General features: G+C 42.4%; 1 protein-coding gene across 3 annotated transcripts; it reads right to left on the reverse strand.

Moving 5' to 3' along the window:
* On the reverse strand, positions 1–27,098 carry LRP2BP (LRP2 binding protein). 3 transcript variants are annotated; one of them, XM_078852522.1, is made up of 8 exons: positions 26,862–27,098; positions 26,503–26,645; positions 20,845–20,957; positions 15,662–15,775; positions 13,167–13,309; positions 12,981–13,086; positions 9,346–9,569; positions 1–1,204 (listed from the first exon to the last, which is right to left on the reverse strand). In XM_078852522.1, the coding sequence occupies exons 2-8, from the start codon at positions 26,615–26,617 to the stop codon at positions 1,180–1,182; spliced, it is 840 nt and encodes a 279-aa protein (XP_078708648.1). In that variant the 5' UTR covers positions 26,618–26,645; positions 26,862–27,098; the 3' UTR covers positions 1–1,179. The 3 variants fall into 3 exon arrangements, with proteins under 3 accessions (XP_078708648.1, XP_073197953.1, XP_078708650.1); XM_073341852.2 differs by having other exon boundaries at positions 20,845–20,960; positions 26,862–27,077; XM_078852524.1 differs by lacking the exon at positions 1–1,204 and adding an exon at positions 4,503–5,050 and having other exon boundaries at positions 20,845–20,960; positions 26,862–27,081.
* Positions 27,099–27,914: the final 816 nt, after the last annotated feature.

Here is a 27,914-nt window from a genome sequence, read left to right on the forward strand (position 1 = left end):
TATATTACTGTGAAGTTTATTGCAACATCAAGATTTCTCTGACAATACAGCCTTAGATTTTCTATTCCATAGCACAGTTTAAGAAGCAACCTAAATTCTATTGGAGATGGAAAGCTATATCAATAAAGACTTGAAAATATGTAACTATAATATAGCAATCGGTGAGTCTCACTGGCGAGAAAGTATCTTACATTACAAGATTCAGTATAATACTGCTGCTGAATGATGTAGCCTATGGCTACTTTTTGGGCCTGTTGAGATGTCAGTTTGTATTAGTAGGAATAGCTAAAAGTCCTATATGGATAAGGATTAAGAAGGATAGTCATGGTCTAGAGATATATACACTAACATTTCACTAGTGTAGGTGTAGATTTTTTTTTCTGTAATTAGTTTCTATGAATAGTATATCCCAATATTGGAAGTTGGTATGATCTACAGTGTAAACTAAGTATCTACCATCCATGCAAGTTTCCAACCCTATACTGCTACCATCTAACAGTGCAATCTTTGAGAAAGTTGTTGCATTTCAGAGATATGTGAAAGGGCAAAGATACAGGAAAAAGATTTATATGTAAAGGAAGCACACAGCTTCAATTATTACCCCAGTACAGAATATTTCATTTAAATGTATGATATGACTTGTAAATAGAATGTATATGAAAAGAGGACACTATTTTTAAGCACAAGTATTTCAGAAATCTTATGATTTTGCTGACTCTGCAGATCTTTAATATTTGTAAGTAAAGGAAATTGACATTAACAATGATTTCTTTTAACAAGTTGATTTTAGCTTGATTTGAATACCATCTAGAGCAGAGTCAAAGTAAGAAACGCAGATGGATTATGTCAGTAAAGTGCCCAGTTCATGATGATTAAACCTTCTGTATAATGAAAAAAGGAAGATAATCTGTCTCTACAATGTGTAAGTAAAGTAAGGGTTGTGAACAAAAAATTACTGTCAGCAAAATGATGTTTGTTCTAATCAACAAAAACTGCATAATTTCATGATTTATAGAAAGCTGAAAAACAAAGAAATAGGTGGTTATCTACCTAGCTGCTAAGGATAAACATGGCCTACTACGTGAAACATATTATACAGCATTGGAAGTGGCTGGGATTTGCCTAAATGTGAAATGTTCTAAATTCTCCCATGATTAGCTGCCAATTCAAGGTCAGAAGCTACATCAGGATCCAGGAGGCATGCCTTTGAAAACAAACAGAACAGTGAGTTATATTTTACAGCCAAAACTGGAATCTAACTTCGTTTGTACAGTCCATTGAAAATGTAACAGACTATATAAATTCTAAGTATTATCAAAATTGTTTGAGAATCAGTTTACTAAATACACTAAAGCAAACTTTAACCTTTACATCCCTTTTTCTAACTCTACTTAAGAGAACAAAACTGGTATGCTATATGTAACCAGTGCACTCAAGTTGAGGATTGTTTCAAGAACTTGGGCAAAAGCTACTTCCCAAACAACTTTTGGTATGGCTTCTGCTGACACCTAAGCCATAGAAGTCAATCGGCTTGCCAGGTGGAGGTTTCCTGAATCCAGTTAATTTTCCCCTCAGCACTATGATCTGTTCATATAACCTCTGTGGTACCTCTCTTCTCTCCTCTGCAAAATTTAGTGGGCCAAATGTGAACCTGGTTTATCTCTATGTTAAACACATATGGTAAAACAGGCAAATTGGGTTTTGATATGTTTCACTTTAAATGGGAGTAACTATACAATTAAATTACAAAATGGCTTTCAACCACAAAGCTAAAAGAAACAAATGATACTGATCACTGTCCCCAGGGGAATACATGCAGCAAAAAACTGCCATTAGGATACAGGGCCTTTCACTTCCAGGTTACTGACTCAAATCTGCTGTAGACCACTAATGACTGAAGTTGTTACTACCTGGTGGCTCTTTAATGTGAAATGAGGTGAGGGAATGGATGCCCACCTTTTCATTTGGCACCCTTGTTGGCAATCTGAACAGAGATGGAATGGACTGAGTATGCAAGGAGACTGAAATACTTTTTCCACTTGAAGTGGTCACTCTAGAACAGGTGTGAAACAATGAGGGTCAATGTGAGAAACCTTGCACTGATCCTGCCCTGATGTACCTATTCTATGGAAAGATAGTGACCACGCTTTAAAACTGTTTGTCCAGCATTTTTCACTACATTTTTTAAAAGCTTCTGTTTTTTTTTTTAAGTGTAGCTGCTTTTCACAGAAGAAAATAATTGAAAGAGTATTACTGTCTTTTCTGCAATCCCATTGAATTCAATGGGATCATCTGAGTAAGGAGCCACACTTGATGTTCATTTTGTTAGTAATTTAACTCCTGCATAGTTCCCACTTACATGGGTTTTACAAAACCGGACACTAGTCCTATTCTTGGCCTGAAATTTGATTTTGCTCTCTAATGCAATCAGATTGTAAACCAATGGATTGTGTGATGTTCTTCACACAATTTTTTTAAAAGGGACATTTGTTTTATTTGGGACCTATAATGTGCTCTCTGTGTAGCAACACTTGGCTAATCAACACTAGCCCCAGAACTGAGCTTATATCAGTGACCGCACAGATAAGTAAAGAAAAAATTCGTCATGATCTTCTCAAGTATCAATAGAGAATACTGGGATTTAAACTAGGGCTGTCGATTAATTGCAGTTAACTCATGCAATTAACTCAAAACAATTAATCGTGATTAATCGCCGTTTTAATTGCACTGTTAAACAATACTAACTGAAATTTATTAAATATTTTGGATGTTTTTCTACATTTTCTTATATATTGTATTCTGTGTTATAATTGAAATCAAAGTGTATGTTTTTTATTATAAATATCTGCACTGTAAAAATGATAAACAGAAGAAATAGTATTTTTCAGTTCACCTCATACAAGTACCATAGTGCAATCTCTTTGATGTGAAAGTGCAATTTACAAATGCAGATTTTTTTTGGTAATGTAATTGCACTCAAAAACAAAACAGTCTAAAACTTTAGCGCCTACAAGTCCACTCAGTCCTACTTCTTATTCTGCCTAATGTTAAGACAAACAAGTTTGTTTACATTGACAGGAGATACCGCTGCCTACTTCTTATTTACAATATCACCTGAAAGTGAGAACAGGCATTCACATGGCACTTTTGTAGTTGGCGTTGCAAGGTATTTACATGCCAAATATGCTAAACATTTGTATGCCCCTTTATGCTTCAGCCACCATTCCAGAGGACATGCTTCCATGCTGATGATGCTCATTTAAAAAATAATGCGTCAATTAAATTTGTGACTGTACTCGCTGGGGGGAGAATTGTACGTCCCCTGCTCTGTTTTACCTGCATTCTGCATATATTTCACGTTATAGCAGAGTCGGATGATGACCCAGCACATGTTGGTTTTAAGAACACTTTCACAGCAGATTTGACAAAACACAAAGAGGGTACCAATGTGAGATTTATAAAAATAGCTACAGCATTTGACCCAAGGTTTAAGAATCTGAAGTGCCTTCCAAAATCTGAGAGGGACGAGATAGGGAGCATGCTTTCAGAAATCTTAAAAAGAGCAACACTCAGATTCGGAAAAGACAGAACCCAAACAACTGAAAATCAACCTTCTGCCGGTGGCATGACTCAGATAATGAAAATAAACATGCGTTGGGTCTGCACTGCTTTAGATTGCTATTGAGCAGAACCCATCATCAGCATGGACGCATGTCCCCTGGAATGATGACTGAAGCATGGAGGAACATATGAATGTTTAGTGCATCTGGCATGTAAATATCTTGTGACACTGGCTACCACAGTGCCACACCTGTTCTCAATTTCATATAACATTGTAAACAAGAAGCGGGCAGTATTATCTCCTGCAAATGTAAACAAACTTATTTATCTGAGCGATTGGCAGAAGAAGTAGGACTGAGTGGACTTGCAGGCTCTAAAATTTTACTTCGTTTTATTTTTGAATGCAGTTTTTTTGGTACATAATTCTACATTTGTAAAGTATCAAAGAGGTAGCCGTGTTAGTCTGTATCCACAAAAACAATGTGGAGTCCGGTGGACTAACAGATTTATTTGGGCATAAGCTTTTGTGGGTAAAAAACCCACTTCTTCAGTTGCAAAGAAGTGGGTTTTTTACCCACAAAAGCTTATGCTCAAATAAATCTGTTAGTCTTTAAGGTGCCACCAGACTCCTCTACATTTGTAAGTTCAACTTTCATGATAGAGATTGCACAACAGTACTTGTATTAGGTGAACTGAAAAATACTATTTTGTTTTATTTACAGTGCAAATACTTGTAATAAAAAAAATAAAGTGAGCACTGTACACATTGTATTCTGTGTTGTAATTGAAATCAATATATTTGAAAATGTAGAAAACATCCAAAATATTTAAATAAATGGTATTCTATTATTGTTTAACAGTGCGATTAAGCACGATTAATTTTTTTAATTGGCATTTTTAAAGGCATCAAGGTTTGCAAATAAGCAAAGAAATAAGTTCTGCTTTTGAGTTTAAGAGGCAAGTATAAACAATGTAGTCACGAAATCAGTGTGCGATTTATCACTTTAACCACCTTGGGAAAATTGTCGTGAAAGATTACCAGCCCAGGCACAGGCCCTACTCACCTGCCTTTGTTGTGGTGATTAGAATATGAAATTTTACTTGCCTGTCAAAATATGTCACTTGCCTTAGGGGAGTAGAACCTTGCGAGGCTGTTTTGAATAGTGTGAGAGGATTTACTTCAGTATTTTTTTAAAATAAGTGTAGATAGTAAATGTGGTTGGAGCCTTTAATGAAACCATACAGCAAGTTTAAGAACTTAAATTCAAAATATCACTGATCTTATACTACATAAGTTAATTTGTAGGGCCTCCCCACGCTTACCCTAGAATAATAATTATTAGCTGCAGCTTGATCTTGTTGTATGCCTAAGCCAAGCTGGAGACATCTAGCAAAGTAGAAAGTAGCCATAGCAACCCCTTTGGCTATGTATACAGGAAGGCAATCGGTTATCTTTGCTAACATATCAATGTTATCGTTTTCTGCAATCCTGTTGTAAAATTTACAATATAAGGTTAGAGGTGAGCATTTCAAGCTTTGATAGAAATCAGCTATATGAACCATAAAGAGATAGCGTCAAAGCATGCGCTTTGTGCCCAACTTCAGTTAAGTTGGGAATTCTGTTGATAATGGTGTGAACTTACAGCCTCTCTAGCAAAACAGGTTTTAAATGTACATACAGACTTTGAGCAGTGAACATGATTCTCCTATTTTGAGTAACTTGGTTCATGTAAGAATTAGTGAGCAAATACACGATCACTTTGGTCATTTTCACTACAACTGCACTAATTATAACAAAAGTGTTTCACACAAATTATTTGTTTCTACCAGACTGTTACCAGTTTAGTGGAAATTAAAGTAAAACTTGAGTGGATGGCTAAGCTTTACAGTTTTAAAAAAAAGTATCATTCCAAATCATTAATGTTGATTTACCAATACCCTGTTATCTAAAGATCATGGGGAACCTCTAAAAGCTTCAGGTAAAGAGGACTTTGGATACTTAAGACCACCACCTTCTGGAGTTCCCCAACAGACATTACTAACCTTTAACAAACTGGAGTTCAGTTAGTCATGGTTTGCTAGTACACTCAAAGGGATTTTGAGTTTTCTTTAAATTGACTTTTTTAAAGCCTCAAATTTGATACAGCACTTCTTAAATAGTAGTGCCTGAAATATATATATTTAAATCATGTCAGTGCATATATCTGCCTGCTGCCTTCTCGATATCAGCTTTGCTGTTACTGGTAAACACCGTCTTGAAGGGTCTGGGGAAGAGCCTGCACGTAAGGTCCCCAAACAATGTATGAGAGTGATGTCATGCTAATACATATGTCAGGAAGTGCAAGTGACCACTTGCAAAGAGCTGTTAAATACATAAAGTAAAATCAACTAAAATGAAGAAAGCATTATCGTAAACTAGGGGTTACATGTAAAATATTAGGTCTAAAATTTTCAGATGGAGATGTGATTTTTTTTCATTTGTGTCTTTTTAAATACATTTACCACTTAAAATATAAAAAAAAATGAGCACTACTTCCATCTACCTAGCAAGGATTCTGCTTTTTCCTACACTGTGAGATATTAGCAGTGTCGGACTGTTGCAGGGAAAATACAAAATCCTGAATTCCAGCCTTGGTAGAAAATGGAGAAGCTTATTCAGTTTTATTTTAAACTATAAAAATGCACTTAAATTAAGCCTATAGACATACCATATGAATCATTATCAGTGAATCTGATTCTGTTTAAGCCTCAACAAATCATTGCTTGCTAAATCGCTTGCATGCGTCTGCAGTAATTTTCTTCCACCTAATATGATCACCTTTACCAAATGTCAGCTAAAACAAGGAGATATGGCAACTCATTAAAAATTAAACTTGTATCAAGCAATGATCTGACTCTTGCGGCTTATATTTAATGTCCTCTGATAAGCAAAACAAAGGAATGTATCTTTTGCCCTTCCTTTCAAAATATAATAGAATACCAATGCAAATAATACCCAGTGAAGAAACGTTAATCAGCATGCATAGACAAAGGACTTAGTGATTGGCGCAGTTTACTGAGTGTTTTGTTAAAGGAGATACCATGGTGATGAGCACAGCTTAAAGAAAGCTATACAGAATAGGAAAGCAATTCTTCAAGGCTACAATATCCACGTGGCCAACCCCAACTCCAAACATAAGGCATGAGCCTGACAGCAGGTCTATGCTACAGCCCAAGTCAATATAACTTACATCGCTCCGGGGTGCTAAAAAGTCCCCCCTCCACCCCACAAGTGATTCAAGTTTTGCACTGTCCACACCAGAGCTATGTTGGCAGGAGATGCTCTCACGGAGGTGGAGTAATTATGCCAATGGGAGAGCGCTCTCCTGTTGGCATAGCATGTCTTCACCAGACGTGCTACAGTAACGCAGCTGTGTCAGTGCAGCTGTGCCAAAGTAGCAGTGTAGTGTAGACTTACCCTGAGATGTGACTACAAATAAGTGGATAACACAGAGCTCTCTTTTATATTGATGTATATATAAGACTGTAAAGGGGAAATTTGTCATGATCTTATTAAATAAATGTCCAAGATTTGCATGGCAATTGGGGCATACTGACTTGGAGGTTATAAAAGTAGTGTATCTGTTTTATATAGTGCAGCAAATTGGTGTACAGAAGGTACATGGGAAGGGACAGGGACAGGAGCAAAGATACTGATGCCTGACGTGACAGCCACTTGCACTGCTGGCAGACTTCTGGCCCAAGAACATCTACAGTGCCAATGAGATGGGATTGCTTTGAGCATAATGACAGTACATTTTCCTTCAGAACTTATTTATGGCTATAACCTATTAGGGCTTCTTTGTGGAAAGATGACTACAGCTAACAAGGTGCACCCTTTCGTTGTCAGAATAGCCTGCTGGACCACAGTGGTTAAAGGACAAACTCCACCTGATTGGTATGGCCATAGATGGCTACCGTTCTATCTACACTGCATGTGAAAGAATGGGAACCTAGGCGGAGGACCAGCATGATTTTTGTGGGTTCAGTGGTGAATAAAAATAGAACGTTGTTTGGATAAACAGCTCAATTTCTGGACTGTCAGAACTTGAACCTGAAATCCAAATCCTGCCATTCCTAGTTCTATGTAATTTTCCTTGGCAGCATCCCTTTGTTCTTCGTTCCTTAGATACTTTACAGCAGAAGGATGAGTTTTGCATATAGCTTGTAGAGTCACTTTGCCTGTCTCTTTTTTCTTTAGAAACTTAATGATCTGAGGTTAAATCTGTAATGTAAGGCTTTGCTAGCGAACATTCTATTTGGGGGGTTTATAATGGGACATTTGATTATGGAGAAATTGTAAAACTGAGGCCAACAATTTATTCTCTTCTCATAGTGTGAGAATTCTCCTCTCCAGTGTGTTCTGGATTTTACCCACTGTGTAAACAAAACAGAAATCAGTCAACTTGGCCTTCAGCTCAACCATAAAAAGATCAGAATGTATTATTGAACCTAAACCATCATGGCAGGGCAAATTATTTGATTGCACCTTATCCTGTTTACATAGAGAAGCAAGCAATATTTCTGAATTGAGAACACATTATAATAGTGTACTGTAAAGTACTACCACTTGAAACCTTAGAAATGCCAGATGGATCAGCAGTGGGATCCACAGTAACTCTTAGATGACCTACTCCTGGGGAAAAGGAGACAGTAAAATGCTGCCTGCAAAAAAAAATTTGAGTGAAGAGATTGAAGGGAAGTGGAATACATCGACTGGCCAGTAAAATAGCAGAATGGTGGCTATGGATAACCTAGCCACCCCTAAAGAAACCTGACTGAGGAAGACCAGAAGGCCATGGGGGGGGGGGGTCATCTTTCCCTGTTCCCAGAACAAATCTCTGAAATGTTGGGATCCACACGCTGTTGACAAGTACATGGACAGCTACCTGGGCAGTGGTTGGAACTCTGTTAGGGAGAGGAGGGCCATTTTAATATTCTGACAGTTTTTTGGCCAGTTGGAAACTTGAAGTCGAGAGCAGCACTTCTCTTTTTCTGGATGGAAACTAGAGTCAAACCCTTATCCAAACACTTCAGAAACTCAAAAGAAAGTTCACTTTGAATTTTGCGGGGGTAGCAGGGGTTGTTTCATTCAAGTCATTTATTTGTCTGTCTCTATATATGAAGCCACTTCCAGGCATGTCATGTGTATTTTGGTAAACATGGAGGATGGCTGCAGGCTACGAGAAATGACCGATCAAATCACAGAGACAGGCCTCTCTTCTTTGTTGTTCTGCTCATCCACTGGATGAAGCTTTGGCAGCACTGAGACAAGATACAGAGTTGATAGAGACTGGATGTTTTTTACATTACATCCTATATCCTTTACATTATTTTCTAGGGGGTCAGACACAGGGTATAGGCTCCTGTCCCATCCTTTATATACCTGAGTTAAAATGTATGCAAATGAACTTGGAGAAATGGTAATACTTTTCAATGTATGCTTCTTTTAATATTTCAATCTCTATTTCTTCTCCAGTGATTATTTCTGCTTCCCTCTGATCAAGGATGACAGAGTTGAACTGAATAATGGAAGGCTTCGTAATGATTAGAGTCTTAATGTTGTTTAAGTTCTGTCATTCACTTTTTAAAGATTAAGTATGGTAGTTAAATCTGATACATCTCTGGTAGGGGAATACATGCTTGATTGACATGAATTTGAACTTGATCTAAAAATTATTTTTATCTTTAACTTCTATGATCTTATGTCAAGAATTCTAATAAAGTTAACTAAAATTAATTCACCTTCTGGCAAATGCAGCAGCTTTTGTGTAAAATTTTCTTTTGTAGTAATATTCAACAAGATGGCCTTGAGCATAGACATTTCCACGTTCTGCTGCTTCCTTCAGGCACTCCAAAGCAGCCATTGTATTTTGATGTATGCCTTGTCCATAGAGATACATAACACCAACTACACCCTGTGATTCCAGACTTCCATTGCCACAAGCTTCAGAATGCCAGAAAAATGCCTGCAGAACAGGCACAATAAGAACATAAGAATGGCCATACTTGGTCAGACCAAAGGTCCATCCAGCCCAGTATCCTGTCTACTGACAGTGGCCAATACCAGGTGCCCCAGAGGGAATGAATCTAACAGGTAATGATCTAGTGATCTCTCTCCTGCCATCCATGTCCACCCTCTGACAAACAGAGGCTAGGAACACCATTCCTTACCCATCCCGGCTAATAGCCATTAATGGACTTAACCTCCATGAATTTATCCAGTTCTCTTTTAAACCCTATTATAGTCCTAGCCTTCACAACCTCCTCAGGCAAGGAGTTCCATAGGTTGACTTGAGTGCTGAGTGAAGAACTTCCTTTTATTTGTTTTAAACCTGCTACCCATTAATTTTATTTGGTGGCCCCTAGTTCTTATATTATGGGAACAAGTAAATAACTTTTCCTTATTCACTTTCTCCACACCACTCATGATTTTATATACCTCTATCATATCTCCCCCCTTAGTCTCCTCTTTTCCAAGCTGAAAAGTCCTAGCCTCTTTAATCTCTCCTCATATGGGACCCATTCCAAACCCCTAATCATTTTAGTTGCCCTTTTCTGAACCTTTTCTAATGCCAGTATATCTTTTTTTGAGATGAGGGGACCACATCTGTACGCAGTATTCAAGATGTGGGTGTACCATGGATTTATATAAGGGCAATAAGACAGTCTCAATCTTATTTGCTATCCCTTTTTTAATGATTCCTAACATCCCGTTTGCTTTTTTGATTGCCGCTGCACTCTGCATGGATGTCTTCAGAGAACTATACACGATGACTCCAAGATCTTTCTCCTGATTAGTTGTAGCTAAATTAGCCCCATCATATTGTATGTATAGTTAAGGTTATTTTTTCCAATGTGCATTATTTTACATTTATCCGCATTAAATTTCATTTGCCATTTTGTTGCGCAATCACTTAGTTTTGTGAGATCTTTTTGAAGTTCTTCACAGTCTGCTTTTGTCTTAACTATCTTAAGCAGTTTAGTATCATCTACAAACTTTGCCGCCTCACTGTTTATCCCTTTCTCCAGATCATTTATGAATAAGTTGAATGGGATTGGTTCTAAGACTGACCCTTGGGGAACACCACTAGGTACCTCTCTCCATTCTGAAAATTTACCATTTATTCCTACCCTTTGTTCCCTGTCTTTTAACCGGTTCTCAATCCATGAAAGGATCTTCCCTCTTATCCCATGACAACTTAATTTATGTAAGAGCCTTTGGTGAGGGACCTTGTCAAAGGCGTTCTGGAAATCTAAGTACACTATGTCCACTGATCCCCTTGTCCACATGTTTGTTGACCCCCTCAAAGAACTCTAATAGTTTAGTAAGACATGATCTCCCTTTACAGAAACCATGTTGACTTTTGCGCAACAATTTATGTTCTTCTATGTGTCTGACAATTTTATTCTTTATTATTGTTTCAACTAATTTGCCTGGTACTGACATTAGACTTACCGGTCTGTAATTGCCAGGATCACCTCCAGAGCCCTTCTTAAATATTGGCGTTACATTAGCTATCTTCCAGTCATTGGGTACAGCAGCTGATTTAAAGGACAGGTTCCAAACCATAGTTAATAGTTCCGCAATTTCACATTAGAGTTCTTTCAGAACTCTTAGGTGAATGCCATCTGGTCCCGGTGACTTGTTATTGTTAAGTTTCTCAATTAATTCCAAAACCTCCTCTAGTGACACTTCAATCTGAGACAATTCCTCAGATTTGTCACCTACAAAAGATGGCTCAGGTTTGGGAATCTCCCTAACATCCTCAGACGTGAAGACTGAAGCAAAGAAATAATTTAGTTTCTCTGCGATGACTTTATCATCTTTAAGTGCTCCTTTTGCACCTCGATCGTCCAGGGGCCCCACTGGTTGTTTAGCAGGCTTCCTGCTTCTGATGTACTTAAAACATATTTTTTTATTACCTTTTGAATTTTTGGCTAGCTGTTCTTCAAACTCTTTCTTGGCTTTTTTAAATTACATTTCTACATTTAATTTGGCGGTGTTTATGCTCCTTTCTATTTACCTCACTAGGATTTGAATTCCACTTTTTAAAAGATGCCTTTTTATCTCTCACTGCTTTTTTTACATGGCTGTTAAGCTACAGTGGCTCTTTTTTAGTTCTTTGACGGTGTTTTTTAATTCGGGGTATACATTTAAGTTGAGCCTCTATTATGGTCTCTTTGAAAAGTGTCCATGCAGCTTGCAGGGATTTCACTCTAGTCAGTGTATCTTTTAAGTTCTGTTTAACTAACCTCCTCATTTTGCATAGTTCCCCTTTCTGAACGTAAATGCCACAGTTGAGATGTTCTTCCCACCACAGGAATGTTAAATGTTGTTATATTATGGTCACTATTTCCAAGCAGTCCTGTTATAGTTACCTCTTGGACCAGATCCTGCACTCCACTCAGGACTAGATCGAGAGTTGCCTCTCCCCTTGTGGATTCCTGTACCAGCTGCTCCAAGAAGCAGTCATTTAAAGTATCGAGAAATTTTGTCTCTGCATTTTGTCCTGAGGTGACATGTACCCAGTCAATATGGGGATAATTGAAATCCCCTACTATTATTGAGTTTTTTATTTTGATAGCCTCTCTAATCTCTGAGCATTTCATCATCACTATCACTATCCTGGTCAGGTCGATAATAGATCCCTACTGTTATATTCTTATCAGAGCATGGAATTACTATCCACAGAGATTCTATGGAACATGTGGATTCATTTAAGATTTTTATTTCATCTGATTCTATATTTTCTTTCACATATAGTGCCACTCCCCCCCTGCATGACCTGTTCTGTCCTTCCAATATATTTTGTTATTTTGATATTACAATGTTCTTGTCATTTTTGAAATACTTACATAATCCTTTGCTTCTGGTAAAAATAGACATTCCCTAATCTAGACTATAATCTAAGTGTCTTGCATACTGTCTGTTTTCTTTAAAGCTCTTTTATCTAGCAGCCGGAGAGAAGTGTCTGCACAGTAAATAATGCAGAGCCACTCCAATACTTACATTTATTTCCTTTACTCATGCAGTCCTGTGCCCCGCCACTCCTGCTGGTTATTTCTTAAACATACCGAGAACTATAAATCTTAATCCCAAATCATAATGCTGATTCTTGAGTTTCAGATTTGATGCTCCCACCTCCTGCTAATTGTTTCATTACAAAAGCCTGACTACCAATGTCAAAGGATTAAAATAAGAAATTTTCTTTCTGTATATATGCCAGTTTGGGTCTAAATGGATGAAAAAGTCTAGAAGTAATAGGGCATATGTTGTTATAAATAAGCTACAAAAGTCTCTTTCTGGAACGCTTCACAGATCCAAAATGAATCTGGGCATTGCATCATGATATGGAAAAGGCAGAAATCGGCATTACCTTTTTCAGATCTTTTGAATTTGATGTAGAATAAAACATTCCCAGGGTACTTTGAGCCTTTACACTTGCCTTTGGATTCCCATGGTCTGCAGCAATAAGCCACAGCCTAAAGAATAGGGAGGAAATATAAGTAACATTACAACAGGGTATTTTATAAATAATGGATAAATTATTAGATTAAATTACCTTTCAGCCTCTTTATCTGAATGCTTAACACCACATCCTTCAAAATAAGATCTGCCAAGATTGTATGCAGCAGCATATTTTAAATGTCTTGCTTTAGGGGAGTTAGAGTTGATAATTATTTGCATGTACTCCACTCCTTTTTCCTTTGAGAGAAACAGATTTTAATCATAATTGCAGAAGGTAAAAAGGACAAAAATTAAAATTCCAGGTAAAGTAGGTTACATATTACACACAAAACTTTTCAGTTCTAAAACTCTCTCAGTGTTAAAAAGTTTGGATGTGCTCAGGTAAGGTAGTGTTCTTATATTTTAAAATTCTTACATTTTAAATATTTTCATTTCTAAAAAAAAGCAAAAACTAGTTTTCATTATGCTCTATTTTTGTGAAAAAGTGGAACTACTTGTCTAAAAACTGATATTGTGTAGGATGTCAGTTTGATAAGGATGACATCATAATTTCTTGCTCTGGCTTTCATTGTACCAACTGCGGACCATCATTCAAAATCAGTTTGCTACCTACAACAGGTAGCTCAAAAAGTTTAACAATACTACAATTATTTTATTAAATTAAAGCCATTCCTTATAAAATGGGAGTACTGAACAAAACTGGATTTACTCTGTTGTGCCAAGTTTTGTAGCAAACAACACTACACTCTCCTGGGATAAGAGGGAAGGTGCTCTCGTGCATCGGTAACTGGTTAAAAGATAGAAAATAAAGGGTAGGAATAAATGGTCAGTTTTCAGAATGGAGAGAGGTAAATAGTGGTGTCCCCCAGGGGTCTGTACTGACTCATAAGCTTGAAAAAGGGGTAAAGAGTGAGGTGGCAACATTTGCAAATGATACAAAACTACTCAAGTTAGTTAAGTCCAAAGCAGACTCCAAAGAGAAGGGATCTCACAAAACTGGGTGACTGGGCAATAAAATGGCAGATGAAATTCAGTGTTGATAAATACTAAGTAATGCACATTGGAAAACATAATCCCAACTATACATATAAAATGCTGGGGTCTAAATTAGCTGTTACCTCTCAAGAAAAAGATCTTGGAGTCATTGTGGATAGTTCTCTGCAAACATCCACTCAATGTGCAGTGACAGTCAAAAAAGCTAACAGAATGTTGGGAATCATTAAGGAAGGGATAGATAAGAAGACATGGTATGCCTACATCTTGAATGCTGCGTGCAGATGTGGTCACTGCATCTCAAAAAAGATATATTGGAATTGGAAAAGGTTCTGAAAAGGGCAACAAAAATGATTGGGGTATGGAACGGTTTCCATATGAGGAGAGATTAATAAGATGGGACTTTTCAGCTTGGAGAAGAAATGACAAAGGGAGGATATGATAGAAGTCTATAAAATCATGACTGGTGTGGAGAAAGTAAATAAAGTGTTATTTACTCCCTCTAATAACATAAGAGCTAGGGCTCACCAAATAAAATTAATAGGCAGCAGGTTTAAAACAAACAAAAGGAAGTATTTCTTCACACAACGCACAGTCAACCTGTAGAACTCTTTGCCAGAGGATGTTGTGAAGGCCAAGACTATAACAGGGTTCAAAAAAGAACTAGATAAATGCATGGAGGATAGGTCCATCAATGGCTATAAGCCACGATGGGCAGGGATGGTGTCCCTGGCCTCTGTTTGCCAGAAGCTAGGAATGGGTGACAGGGGATGGGATCACTTGACGATTACCTGTTCTGTTCATTCCCTCTGGGGCACCTGGTGTTCACCACTGTGGGAAGACAGGATACTGGGCTAGACAGACCTTTGGTCTGACCCAGTATGGCTGATTTTATGTTATTATGGTCACTGTCCTGAATTCCTTGGCTAGATGTGGTAGGCCCCACCTCTGTTGCACTTTCTAGGCATCAGAGGTTTTAGTCCATCTTTTGCCAGCCAAGAATGTTACACTCTTAAATAATCTGTAATGGCCGCTACATCTGTTTGCTGTAATATTAAACAATCAATTCTGTACCTATAGTATATCTAATCAAGCTAAGAATTTATATAAAGATCAGCACCCAGTATGGGAATCTGCATCAACAATGCCATTTTAATATAATTAAGAAGATACTTGTGGGGCTGGATGGCTTACGAGACTGGTAACAGGATAATGGAGCTTTTCATATCTAAGTTACCAATTCAAATGCAAAAGTTACTGCTCTCTTATGGTGTTTCATGCCTCTGAAATGAATTTGGTGGTCACAATCCATATTATAAAATTGTATCTCCACAACTGGCACACTTATTAGTTTCATAAAAGAAGCTATGCACTGACTAGAGAAGAAGACTGAGCTACTCTTTTACCCCAAAGTTGGTGCCTCCAGGAAATGGTTGAGGCATACTGGCAGGACAGTGTATGGGAATTTATGCATCACTGCCCTTCAACCTGAACCCGTGCTGTGGTTTAATGGAGGACTCCCAGAGTTCTCAAACTGGCACATTTCTCATGTGCTAAATTCTCTTACAAACACACTCCTGCATAAGAAAAACTTACTGGGTCTTCTTTGGTCCCCAATCCATCATAATACATTACACCCAGCTGATACAGAGCTTGAAAATCCATCTCCTTAATTTTTTCAAATTGTGTAAGTGCTTCTTCATACCATCCCTGAATAAGACAATGAGCAATCAAGTAGTACATTATAGTATATATAACAAATTAACTCTTCAGTATAATTTATTTTTAAACTAGAGTATTTGCTCAGTGAACATGAGAAAAATCATAGAGCATTAGGAACAAAAATATTTTTATACGGTTTAAAAAAAGTCACTCTGAATACAGTGGCACCTTAGAGACTAACAAATTTATTTGAGGATAAGCTTTCATGTAGCCCATGAAAGCTTATGCTCAAATAAATTTGTTCGTCTCTAAGGTGCCACAAGTCCTCCTCTTCTTTTTGCGGATACAGACTAACACGGCTGCTACTCTGAAATCTGAATACACTGTTATCAATTGGGACAGGTAAGGTCAACTTCAGAAAATACTGAATCAGATGGAAACACTTAGGACTTCCAATCAAGTGGTGGTGTTGTATGTGGGTGTGTATACACACAAAACTTAGCATAGGACATGTATCCGTTTACCACACTGCATGTCACCCTCAAGATGCCACTATATGTAATCCAAGGAGCTAGCGCCACAGCAGAAACAGGAAAAATATGTAGGTATTTTCTGATACCCTTATTTCTTCCTAATTAATCTCCCAATTTAACTGTCTATCCTTATTCCACAAAGCACATAAACATATACTTAATTGTAAGCATGTGCTTAAATCACATTAATTTTTAAATCATTGATTTCAGTGGGACCTAAGCACGTGTTCAAAGTTAAGCAGCTGTTTATGTGCTTTGCTGAACAGAGCTAAAAATGGTTAAATGCTTTGCTAAATTGGGACCCACAACACTGATTTCACACCAAGACTTCACTGCCACAAATGTGTGAGGGTTTTTTTTTGTTTTTGTTTTACAGAAAGATGATAAATGAGTGGTAGGATTCTACAGTGAGATAACTAAGTGGAGAAAAGGTACTTGTAATGTTTACCATTTACTGAGAGGTAGCTAAGTGAGTTCCTCACCATACACACTTCTCATGCCTGTTGCTGACCTCCCCTATTTGCCTCCAGTAAAACTAAAGTTCCAAAACTCCACTATATTTTCACAGCAGGATAGCTAATGTATGTTACTTATCCAACATTAAAAACACACCTTCGTCAGTAAAGAGACAGAAATCTGTTCGTAGCTTTCTTAAGAGTTCAAGAAGCAACCTTTACAATATTTGCTACTTCAGTAACTCAGGAAGAAAACTGTTTTTAAATACTTAGTAAAACAATGACAGTAGAATCCTGTTAATTGAGGACTCTGATAGCCTGATTTAAAGGTGCCAATTTTTGTAATTTAAAAGAAAATGGAAAAGACAGTGAAATAAAATACTACACTGAATAAAAACGATAGTTACTGTTAGGTCTCAGAGTAGCAGCCGTGTTAGTCTGTATTCGCAAAAAGAAAAGGAGGGCTCGTGGCACCTTAGAGACTAACCCATTTATTTGAGCATGAGCTTTCGTGAGCTACAAGTACCTTTTTATTTTTTTTTTTAAATTTATTTGGCCACAAGCGTTTAGAATTTAACAGCTGTTTAATATGTGGTTTAACAACTACTTAACATGTGGTTAAAGAGCCTTCAGCTGGCTCAATGCCTTTGGCTAATTCCGTCCTAATTAACTATTAGTTATTATCATTAGCCTAAATAAGGTCCCTTGGGAGATGTCTCAAAGCAGCCATCCTAAGTGATAATACCCCTTTTAAAAATAAACAAAATCTAGCAGGAAATAGCAATAGCCTTTTACACCTACCATATGCATGGCATGTGCATCAGAAAAACTAGGGCTGCAAGATGCAAGCCTCTTAAACCACACTTTTTTAGGTTCAATGAGCCGGATCAATGGCAAAACTGTGCAACAACAGACAAAACTGTATAGATTTAAAGAACTCTTTTTAAAACCTTTACTATATTAAACTACACTATAAACCCCAACAACCTACATGCAGATGGTGGGTATCAAAGGCAAGGGCAGGCTAAGCCTCCTCTGACCCAGGCAGTGGACCCCTCCGTCCCTCTTGACCCCGAAGCTGGCAGGGGCTCACGCAGCTCCAGTCGGCAGCCTGGAGCTCGGGCCCGCTGGTGGCCCACAGTGGCACTGGGGCCAGCCTGGCGCTGGGGCTGGCGACTCGGCCTGGCGCTGGTGCCAGAGCAGTGCTGGCGGCTTGGCCTGGTGCTGGGGCCGGCCTGGTGCTGGGGAGGCTGACAGCTTGGGCCAGCACTTTGGGGGCTGGCCAGTGCTGCTGGGGCAGGTGGTCTGGGGCTCCTCCAGCTACGTGGGGGGAGGGAGGCTTGGGGCTGTTCTAGCTGTGGGTAGGTGGGGTCTCGAGGCTCTGGTGTGTGGGAGAGCGGGGCCTCGGGCACAAGGGGTTGGGCCGGTGGGCTAGCCTCCCCAAAGGGGGGGGTTCACTTTCCGCCCATGTACCTACAAGGGTTTAGGTAAAAGATCTAGGCCCAGATTCACAAAGGTACTAAGGTGCCTAAACCCCAGACTTAGGTGCCTAGGTCCTAGTTTCAGCTTCACTATGATCCACAAAACTCCTGTTAAACCCTGTAGGTACCTAACAGGGCTGGCTCTTGGTTTTTTTGCCGCCCCAAGCTCAGGTGGGGCTGGGGCTTGCAGGCAGCGCTGGAAGCAGAGGGAGTGATGGCACCTTCTCCCAGCGCCTGCAGGGGCTTTACCCCCTCCCCTGCCCGGCCGCGCAGAGAAGCCCCGATATAAGGGGTGGCACATGGCAGCGCAGCAGCCAGGGCACAGATGAGGCAGCGCAGCCCCGGCAGGACTCGCCCTCTCCTCCCCAGGTAACGGCTGGGCCCTGGCAGCTCAGCATCCCGGGGCTGGGGCTTCCCCTTCCTGCTGCGACCGGGGGCACAGCGCCCTCGCCCCGTCTAAGTGGCGCAGCTTCAAGAGCACAGCTTCCCCGAAAAAAAGGATGGCTGGAATGCCGCCCCTAGAAAGGTGCCACCCCACCCATGTGCTTGCTTTGCTGGTTCCTAGAGCCAGTCCTGGTGCCTAAGCTCAATTGCTGCCTATGTTTTCAGGGCACAAGTTCCATAGGCACCTAAGTTTCTGCCTCTGTGGATGCATGCTACAGCCTCACTCCAGGCAGCTGGACACCTATCTGTCACCAAAGTCACAGAGCGATTCACAAATTGGGGGAAGAGAGGCATTTGGCCACTTAAGTTGCATGAGGGGTGCAATTCAGTAGGCATGCTGAGGTCACCTACCAGACCAGGTCCCGTTCAAAGCTGGCCAGAGGAGACAACGATAGCGGTGCCCATGTTATAACTTTTAGAGGAGTGGTTAGAGCAGTCACCTGGAATGTGGGAGACCCAGGTTCAATTTTCCCCCCTCTCTGCCAGAGGGGAAGAAAGGATTTGAACAGGGGTTTCCCACCTCTCAGGCAAGTGCTCTGACCGCTGAGATATGGGGCTTGCTCAGTCTCTCCTGTGGATGCGGCTGCACTGTGAATAATGAAAGTGTTATTGGAGCAGGGTCTCCCATCTCCCAGGTGTGTGCCCTACACCAGACTACAATCATTCTCTCTGTCTGGCCCAATGACTACTTAAGTATTTATCCATAGTAGAGCTGGGGGGAGGGGGGGAGGAGAGGAGAGAGGGGGCCAGTGGTCAAGGCACCCACCTGGGAGACCCAGGGTCCAATCTCTGATTATTTATCCAGTCTAACAATAGCAGTTGGGATGAAGAGAACTGACCCCTCCCCCAATCAGAATATCCCATAGCTCAGTGGTTAAAACACTCTCTTGAGAAGTGGGAGACCCCTGATCAAATCCTCAAAAAAACCCTCTCCCCAGCAGAGGGGGGAATTGAACCTGAGCCTCCCACATCCCAGGTAGTGCCCTAAGCATTGGACTAAAAGTTATAAGGTGGAAACCAGCTCCTCTTCCTCCAACTATTTTGTGTGAAGTGAGGCAGGTCCCTAACTCATTCCCACAAGAAACACCTTAGGCGCCTAAGCTGCTTGACTCCAGGAGCTGGTTTCTATTCATGGACTGCTAAGCAGAGATAGGTGCTTCCTTATATCCTGGTCTTGGGTGCCTCTTTTCAAGAGGGGGACTAAGCACACACTCCTCTCATTGGCATCTCCCATTGCTTAGCTTAGGCGGCTTCCCACCTAGCATGCTGTTTTTTGTGAATTGCATTCTAAGGTGATCATTTCTTCTCCCTTCATTGTATAGGGAGCTTAGGCACCTAACTTGGCTTTTTAAATCACAATGTTGCTCCTGTGATTTTTCTAGGTGCCAAGATGCTCAACATTGCAACACCTAAGTCCCTTTATAATCCCACCCCTGGTTGGAAGGAGGCTGTAGGTACAGAGACAGAAACCATCCTCCGCTCTTCGATTGACCATAGAAAGAGAGGAACTGAGGCGAATGCAGAGCCATATCCGTTTATATAACCTTACACTGAACACTGAGTGTTACAAGACAGCACTTGCATGGCTCTCAACAGGCATAGCTTTAAAAGAGATTTCTGAATTTTGCAGCGGCACGTGGTGCCATAGCAGTCAATGACATTATGCAGAGACTACCTCAAAGATGTATTATGTGTCTAGATATGAAGTTCTGGTTAGGACTACACTTCAATACACAACATGGATATCTAAGTTCCAGTTAGCCAAGGAACAGTCTGATCCTCCACTAGATGGTCCCAATCTTACTCCCACTGATGTCAATAAGTGTTTTGCCACTCACTTCAGTGAGAACAGGACTGGCCCCAATAATTTTGCTATGTAGTCAGCAGAACTTCTGGCAATGACTACAGTCAGAAAGCACTGAACCCAATTTCTCAAATTTGAGAATATCTGAAATAATACTGTATCTGTAACTTTATCCTTCTCCCTCCCCACCTCTGCGTCTCATTCTTTCTCAGGGAATCATGCTTCCCACAGTTGCTCCAGACTTCTTGTTTGATTCAGATGTTTTAGTTTTTACTTATTTCACTTTGTATGTATCTTCTTTTGTAACATTTTCTAGTGTTACCTCTTTTTCCATGTGGAAATTGTACTGAAAAGTGTCAGTTTTATAAAATGTTCTAAAAAGTAAATATTAAAGTACAACCTCTTCAAAGTACAGCTGCCCTTGTAGAAAATATGCCAGAGGATCTCCATCTATGATCCTCTTCGCCAACAGCTCCTCTGCCCTTGCAAACAAAGCGGTATGGCTATAGTTCCCTGCTAAAAACAGATATATATTTGTCTAATCACAACAAACAGAATAATATTGTAAGTACACTATCACACTAAAGTTGTAATCGTTCTCTTTTTTTTACCCTGACAGACATAATTAAGATGTTCCCTTTTTGTTGTATGCTCCATAGACTCAGCTAAAACAGATCAATGTTTTACACTGGAGGAAAAAATCTACAATAAAGATAATTAAACTTTTATGAAACAGTTTACCATACCATACAAATGCTATATGTATTTGTACGATGAAAATCTGATCTCAGTTGGTGGAAAAAACAGAATACAAATAACAAGTTCCCTTAAAGAAAGATTATCCACACTGGAAACATGAATTGCTAATGTTTAGAACAGCTTAAGATCTAAGCAAAACAACAGAAGATATCAATGGACTTAAAAATGACAAAAACTCCTTCAAAACTGGCAACCAAATCAGGGAATATCACTTTAAGCCCCGACCTTGCAATCTGGTGCATGGGGCTCCATACAGGCACAACAGTCCACCTACTTACAATGACTTGCAGGAGCAGGGCCTAACAGAGACTGAGAAAGAGAAGAGGAAGGAGAGACATTGTTTCATATGCTAGGGCATGGGATACCTAAGTGGCTGACCTGATTTAGGCACTTAACTCCAGGAGAAAGTCTGCAGCCGGGTAACCCAAACAGAGGGAAGTGCCTATCTCTGGCCCACCAGCCAGGTGCACCAGATCAGCTCCATACGTGCCTATGCCCCCTTCTCAGCATTTCTCTCCTGGCTAGCTTATGTGACTCCCTACTCAGCTGGCTGGCTTTTGAAAATCACTTCCTTAGGGGACTTACTCTCTCAATATATTTTATGGAGTGCCTAGCCCAAGGCTAAAAATTCCACTGGGACACAGGCTGCACAGGGGGCTAAGTGTTGCAATGCCTAAATATCATTGAGGATCTGAGCCAAAGTCACTTTGAAAATGTGACTCAAGGGCCAGATTTTTAAAGGTATTTATGTGCTTAAACATACAGATATGAACCTAGTGGGCTTTTGAGGGTCTAGCAAGTTACGCACTTAAGTCCTATTTAAATCAACAGGAATTAGGTGTCCACCTGCTTGGGCACTTTTGAAAATCCTGCTAGGTGCCTATCTGTAGCTTCATGAGCCTAAATACCTTTGAAAATCTGATCCTTTGGCAATTAAGTTACTTAGCTGCTTTTAAAAATTTGACCCCAAGTCTCCCCAGGTTCACCACTGACTTGCTATATGCTGATTCTTTCTTTCTTCCACATTGCTTGCTGTTGCCTATATTTAGACTCCTGGAAAATCTTCTCTGCTTGTTTAGCAAAGCCAGGACTATCTTCTTCCAGTGCATTAATGGCTTGCAGGACACAAGGAGTCTTCTCCCTTGGAAGTGGATTATTCAGTGGCCTCAGTGGTATGACAGAGTTATATTTATGCTGTTTGTTAAGACCTTGGGTAAGTCACTTCATTTCTGTGAAGTCTATGTCTAATATGGGAGTGATGATAACACCAGAGTTATTTTGAGACTGTACTTAAAAAGCATTTTGAATTTGTCAGGTGAAAGGAGCTATATAAGTGCTAAAAATTATTTTTATTAATAAAATCTCTGTCACAATACTCTTATTAGTGGCTTTTAGGATTTTTTTTCCAGCTGAGTAAGATATTTTTCTGGTGACAGTAACATTTTGTGAACAAGCTGAACTTTTAATCAATTACATTTCACTTTACTAATTATAATGGTGAAATCTCTTTCTGACTTAATAGAGAATGGAAGAATCACTTGAATCAGAGAACAGGAGGGGAACAAAGAATGAGAGGCAGCAAGAACAATCCAACTAGCAAAGGGAAAAAGAAGAGCTAAGTTAATGTGCTTAAAAATGGGAAGAAGAGGGACCACATCAAACTGAAGCAGGAAAAGCGAGGGGGAAAAAAAGAAATAGGAAGATCAGACAACGAAAAAATGGCTCCATTCCCCTTGAATATTATGCCCCATTTGTCTACTTCCAGAACCCTCATATTTTCTGCAAGCATTTAAAGTAAAAAGGGGAACAAACTCACCCCAATATTGCCAAACTAAAAGTCTTAAAGAACTGTTGGGCCTGGTTAAATTTATGAGATTTGCTTAAAAATCATGAGACTTTAAAAAGCAATACTTTGTGTTCTTTTTATTTGATGTATTGGTTCTGATCCTTAAGGCAATACTCAGTTCAAGTGACCATGCTTTTCCCTGCAATCATGAGGTCTACACTTTTTTTTTTTTTTTTCGAACGAAGGCTGATCCTCTCCACTCCAGATTGAGGACTTGAGGTAAAAAAACCAGTAAATTTTGCAGATTTTTAAAAAGGAAAAAGATAAAAATTAACAAAAAACTAAGAAATTACATTAAAAAACTCTCTTTAAAAAGAACATTATTTATGTTGCCAAGTTAGGAAATAGTCGTCATGTAATTTTTCCCTTGAGTGTATGAATTAAGCGACAGTAGTTAATTATGTAATTGCACAATATTTTTTCCAGAGGACCCCACTTCATTGAGTGCATGGAATAGACCAATGGTGGGCAACCTGCAGCCTGCACACGGCCCGTCAGGGTAATCTGCTGGCAGGCCGTATATGGCCCGCGGGCTGCAGGTTGCCCACCACTGGAATAGACCCACAAGGAATACAAGAAAGGTTATGCAGGCAACCATAAACTGGCATTTCCTAACTTTTGAGCATTTGACTTTGCAACCTACATAATGTTCCTTTAATGTCACGTATTTGTACGTACTATATCAGCTGTCACCAACCCGTCGATTGCAATCAACTGGCCGATCCTGGGGACTCTCCCAGTTGATCGCAATCTACGGCAGTGCAGCGGGGCTGCTGCTAAGGCAGGCTCCCTGCCTGTCGCAGCTCCATGCTGCTCCTAGAAGGGGTCAACACACCTCTGCGGCTCCTGGGAGGGAGGTCGGGGGGCACGTGGCTCTGCATGCTGCCCCTCTCTGCAAGCACTGCCCCTGCAGCTCCCATTGGCCATGAATGGGGAACTGTGGCCAATGGGAGCTTTGGGGCAGTGGCTGCAGAGAGGGGCAGCATGCAGAGTCACCTGCCCCCCAACCCCTTCCCAGGGACTGCAGAAGCATGTTGGCCCCTTCCGGGAGCGGCATGGGGCCAGGGTAGGCAGGAAGCCTGCCTTAGCCTCGCTGTGTCGCCCGCCTGGGAGCCACCCGCGGTAAGTGCCACCTGGCAGGAGGCCGCGCCCCAGCCCTGACCCCACTCCCAGAGCCAGAACCCCATACCCCCTCCTGCACCCCAACACTCTGCCTCAGCCCAGAAGCCCCTCCTGCTCCCAAACACCCTCCCAGAATTTGCACCCCTCAACTCCTCCTGCACCCAAACACCCTGCCCCAGGCTCAGCCTACACTGCGAACCCCTTGGCCCCAGCCCAGAGCCTGCACCCCCTCACAAATCCCTCCCCCAGCCTGGTGAAGTGAGTGAAGATGGGGGAGAGCAAGCGATGGAGAGAAGGGGGGGATGGAGTGAGTGGGGCGGAGCCTCGGGGAAGGGGCAGATCCTGGGTTGCCCTTAAAGTAAAAAAGTGATTGTGGGCGTAAAAAGGTTGGAGACCACTGTACTATATAGAGAGTGACTTTGTGCTTTCGTGAATATTACCTCTGATTTCTGTTTCACTTCAGTCAACATTAATCTGGTCAACATTAATCTCTGTGGACAATAAAGTCTCATGTTCCTCAACACTGTAGGTGATGAAATCAAGGTGAAATTACCAATGTATCTGAGCCGCTCCACGCTTTAGTGAAGACACTACTACACCAATGGGAAAGCATCTCCCATCAGTGTAGTTAATCCAAAACCTGGGGCAGGTCTACACTACAGCCAGGATCGACGCTATGAGATCGATCCACCGGCAGTCAATTTAGCAGGTCTAGTAAATACCCGCCAAATTGACTGCAGACCGCTCTCCAGTCAACCCCGTACTCTACCCCCGACGGGAAGAGTAAGATAAGTTGACGGGAGATTTTCTCCTATCGACCCCCCCCATGGTGTAGACCCTGTGGTAACTCAACCTAAGGTACGTCAACTCCAGCTATGTTATTCACGTAGCTGGAGTTGCGTAGCGTAGGTCGACTTACCGCGGTAGCATAGACATCGCCCTGGTCTACCCTACCGAGTTAGGTCAATGTAAGGCAGCTTACGCTGACCTAATTCTGTAAGCGACTATACTACAATGTTGCTCCCGCCGATGTAAGTTGCCCACTACACCAGCCTAATAACTCCACCTCTGCAAGAGGAGTAGCACTTAGGAGGATGTAGTTAAGTCAATGCAGTGTCTGTAGACACTGTATTGCTTACATTACCAGTCCCTGCCTTTAACAGCCTGCCTTGGGGCTGACCGCTGGACAGGAGTGTAGCTACAGGTGGGCTTCGGCCCACCCGCTTAGCATCCAGGCCCACCCCCCAGCCCTAGCTTTGCTCCGGCCCCAGCACTAACCCCACCCAGACCTGGAGGACGCCGCACACATCTCCGGCCTGAATGGAGGCAGGAGAACAGCAGCGGCACAGCAGAGGAGTGCCTGACAACCACAGTGCACATGCCGCAGCTGAAGGAGGCTGGCCGGCTGGCCTCCCCAGCAGTGGCAATCATCAAAAAATGTAGGCCTGCTGCCTCAGGGAGCCAGGCCTGGCGTGGGGTGGTGTGACGGGGACTGGTGCTGGAAGCTGTGTGCACTGGAGAGCAGCGTCTCCACCCAGAGCTAGGTACGTGTGGGGGACCCGACCAGAGCATCCATCACCCCACACAAGGCCAGCTGGACTGGAGAGAAGAGTGGAGGCAGGCCCCCGATCCTTCCTGCCTCCTCTCCCCCATCATTGCCCGCCCACCCGAAGTTGGGGACCTTCCAAATATCCCATGCTAGCTACGCCACTTCCATTGGAGCCCCACCACTCCAGGGCCGTCAGCTTCAGCAATCAGCCCAGGGTGGCGGGGCTCCGGCAGTCAACTCTGCGCATGGGTGACAGCTCAGGATGTCAGCCCCGCACAATGTCCCATTTAAGTCGGTGCAAGCACTCCAGGTGAGGATGCGCTCCACTGGCAGGAGAACAGACATGAACAGCCAATTTAATTACTGGGTTAGCTGTAGGTTGACCTAATTTAAGCCAACAAGCCGCATGAGGCCTAGCTATGTCCACCGGAGAAGCTGTTCTGTTACCACAGTGCTGTCTACAAGGGAGGGAGGAGGAAGGTCGGTATAACTATGTTGCTATGGGGTAGATTTTTCATGCTCCTGAGTGACATAGTTATCCCAATATAGAGCTGTAGTGTAGAACTTGGGTAAGATCCACCAGCAAGTCACTGGGAGACTGAGGATCAGACTCCAGGAGTCCTGTCTCCCAGACCCTCCTGCCCAGCTGTGACCACTCTGGATGGACCCTGGTAAACACGCTACGACTGAGTGGCGCCTGGGCATCTGCTGGGCTAGGAGCGCCCGAGGGGCACTGGCTGGAGGAGCAGCTCCCAGCACGAATGGGGGGTGCGGGTCTTTACCTATCTCCGCCCCTAGCTGCTTGTTCAGCTCGGAGTCGCGGAAGGTCCTGGAGATGGTCTGCAGGACAGTCTCGGAGCTGCGCCTCCGGGGCAGCGCCTCGCTGTTCAGCTTCATCTCGCCCCCAGCAGCTGCGCCGCCTCCCCTGCAACATAAGACGGGCACCACCAGTAACGACAAACTGTCCCCCGGCTGCTCGCTGCGCAGCCCGCAGGGCCGCCCCCTGCACGTCCCGGCACCGCAGGCTGGACCCTAGTGTCGTGGAGGTGCCGGCTGTCCCGCGGCCCAGGACCGCGCTGCGCGCTGGGGCCCGCCTCAGAGCCCGCGGGACGCCGCGCGCGGCCGCCCGTGCGTGACTCACTGTGTCCGCCGCAGGGGCCCATCCCGGCCGCCGCGCACCCGGCTCCCTTCGCGCCTCCCGGTGACTCCGGCCGCTTCCCGTTGCCAAGTAACGATTGTCGCCCCGGGTGGCCGCGAGCTCCCTGCGCTTCGCAGCCGCTGGGCGCCCCCGCGCGCCCCCTGGTGGTGCGGAGCGTAGGGGGCTATTGGACGAGCCTGGCGTGAGGGCGCCAGTGACAACGCTCTGGTGGGGGAGGTCCGGACCCCGCCCCCTCGCGGCTCTGCCCCGCGCTCGCCCTAAACCAGGGTTCAGCTGCGGGGTGACTCACCAGATTCAGCCAACCTGACAGGGCCCCCGCTGGGGGGAGCATCACAGACTGCTGGGCAAAGCCCCCCAACTGGGTCGAGCTGAGGGGACCGTCCCCAGTGTCTCTCCAGAAGGGTGCTAGTCAATTGAAAATGGAACCCACTTCCCCTTGGCATACAGCAGCAGCTCAGTGAGTTGCCTTGCATCCTTCCATTGCCTTCTAAGCACCGAGCTGCAAAGACACCACTGAAGAGCCTTCTGCATTCTCAGTGGAGACCTAACAGAACAAGCATACTGCTTCTTGGTCAGGGGAGCATAGCCAGATTTTGGTGACTTTCTGTTGCAAGGCCAGTAAAACTGTGGACAATAGCAAAAATACCAGGAATGACCTGGTCAGATTGCTAAAAAGCTGGTAGCCTTCAAAATTTTCCAGACTGACGACCAGTGCAGGGACCAGATTAAGCGGCTCAAGAGTAAGTACAAGAAGAATAGAAACTAGAACCACACCTCAGGCAATTCAGCAACTTCATGCCTGTTTTGTGAGGTGTTTGACCAGGTGCTGAGCACTATGTCCAGCATAGAGCTAACAGTGGTCAGCCAGGATGGTGCCTTCTGTCCCTTGAATCCAGCATGGGAACTGATGCGACCTCTCTGCAGGCTCCAAGTGAGGAGCATGAAGTGACTGGTTATTAAACCAGTCCAGAGCAGGCTGTGGGACAGGATCAACACCAAATTCTGAGTCCATACTCAGAGGGACTGTTTGATGCC

This window comes from Lepidochelys kempii, chromosome 4, assembly GCF_965140285.1.
Source record: "Lepidochelys kempii isolate rLepKem1 chromosome 4, rLepKem1.hap1, whole genome shotgun sequence".
NCBI classification, from domain to species: domain Eukaryota; kingdom Metazoa; phylum Chordata; order Testudines; family Cheloniidae; genus Lepidochelys; species Lepidochelys kempii.

What these genes read in the sequence shown, in the direction of transcription:
- LRP2BP (XM_078852524.1), bottom strand. Translation starts at nt 26,617, where the DNA reads ATGAAGCTGAACAGCGAGGCGCTGCCCCGGAGGCGCAGCTCCGAGACT. An exon ending in TGGGGACCAAAGAAGACCCA is followed by an intron (nt 13,310 to 15,661) that starts GTAAGTTTTTCT and finishes TTTCTCTCAAAG; the next exon opens with GAAAAAGGAGTGGAGTACAT. An exon ending in GCTGCTGCATTTGCCAGAAG is followed by an intron (nt 5,051 to 9,345) that starts GTGAATTAATTT and finishes ATTTTACAACAG; the next exon opens with GATTGCAGAAAACGATAACA.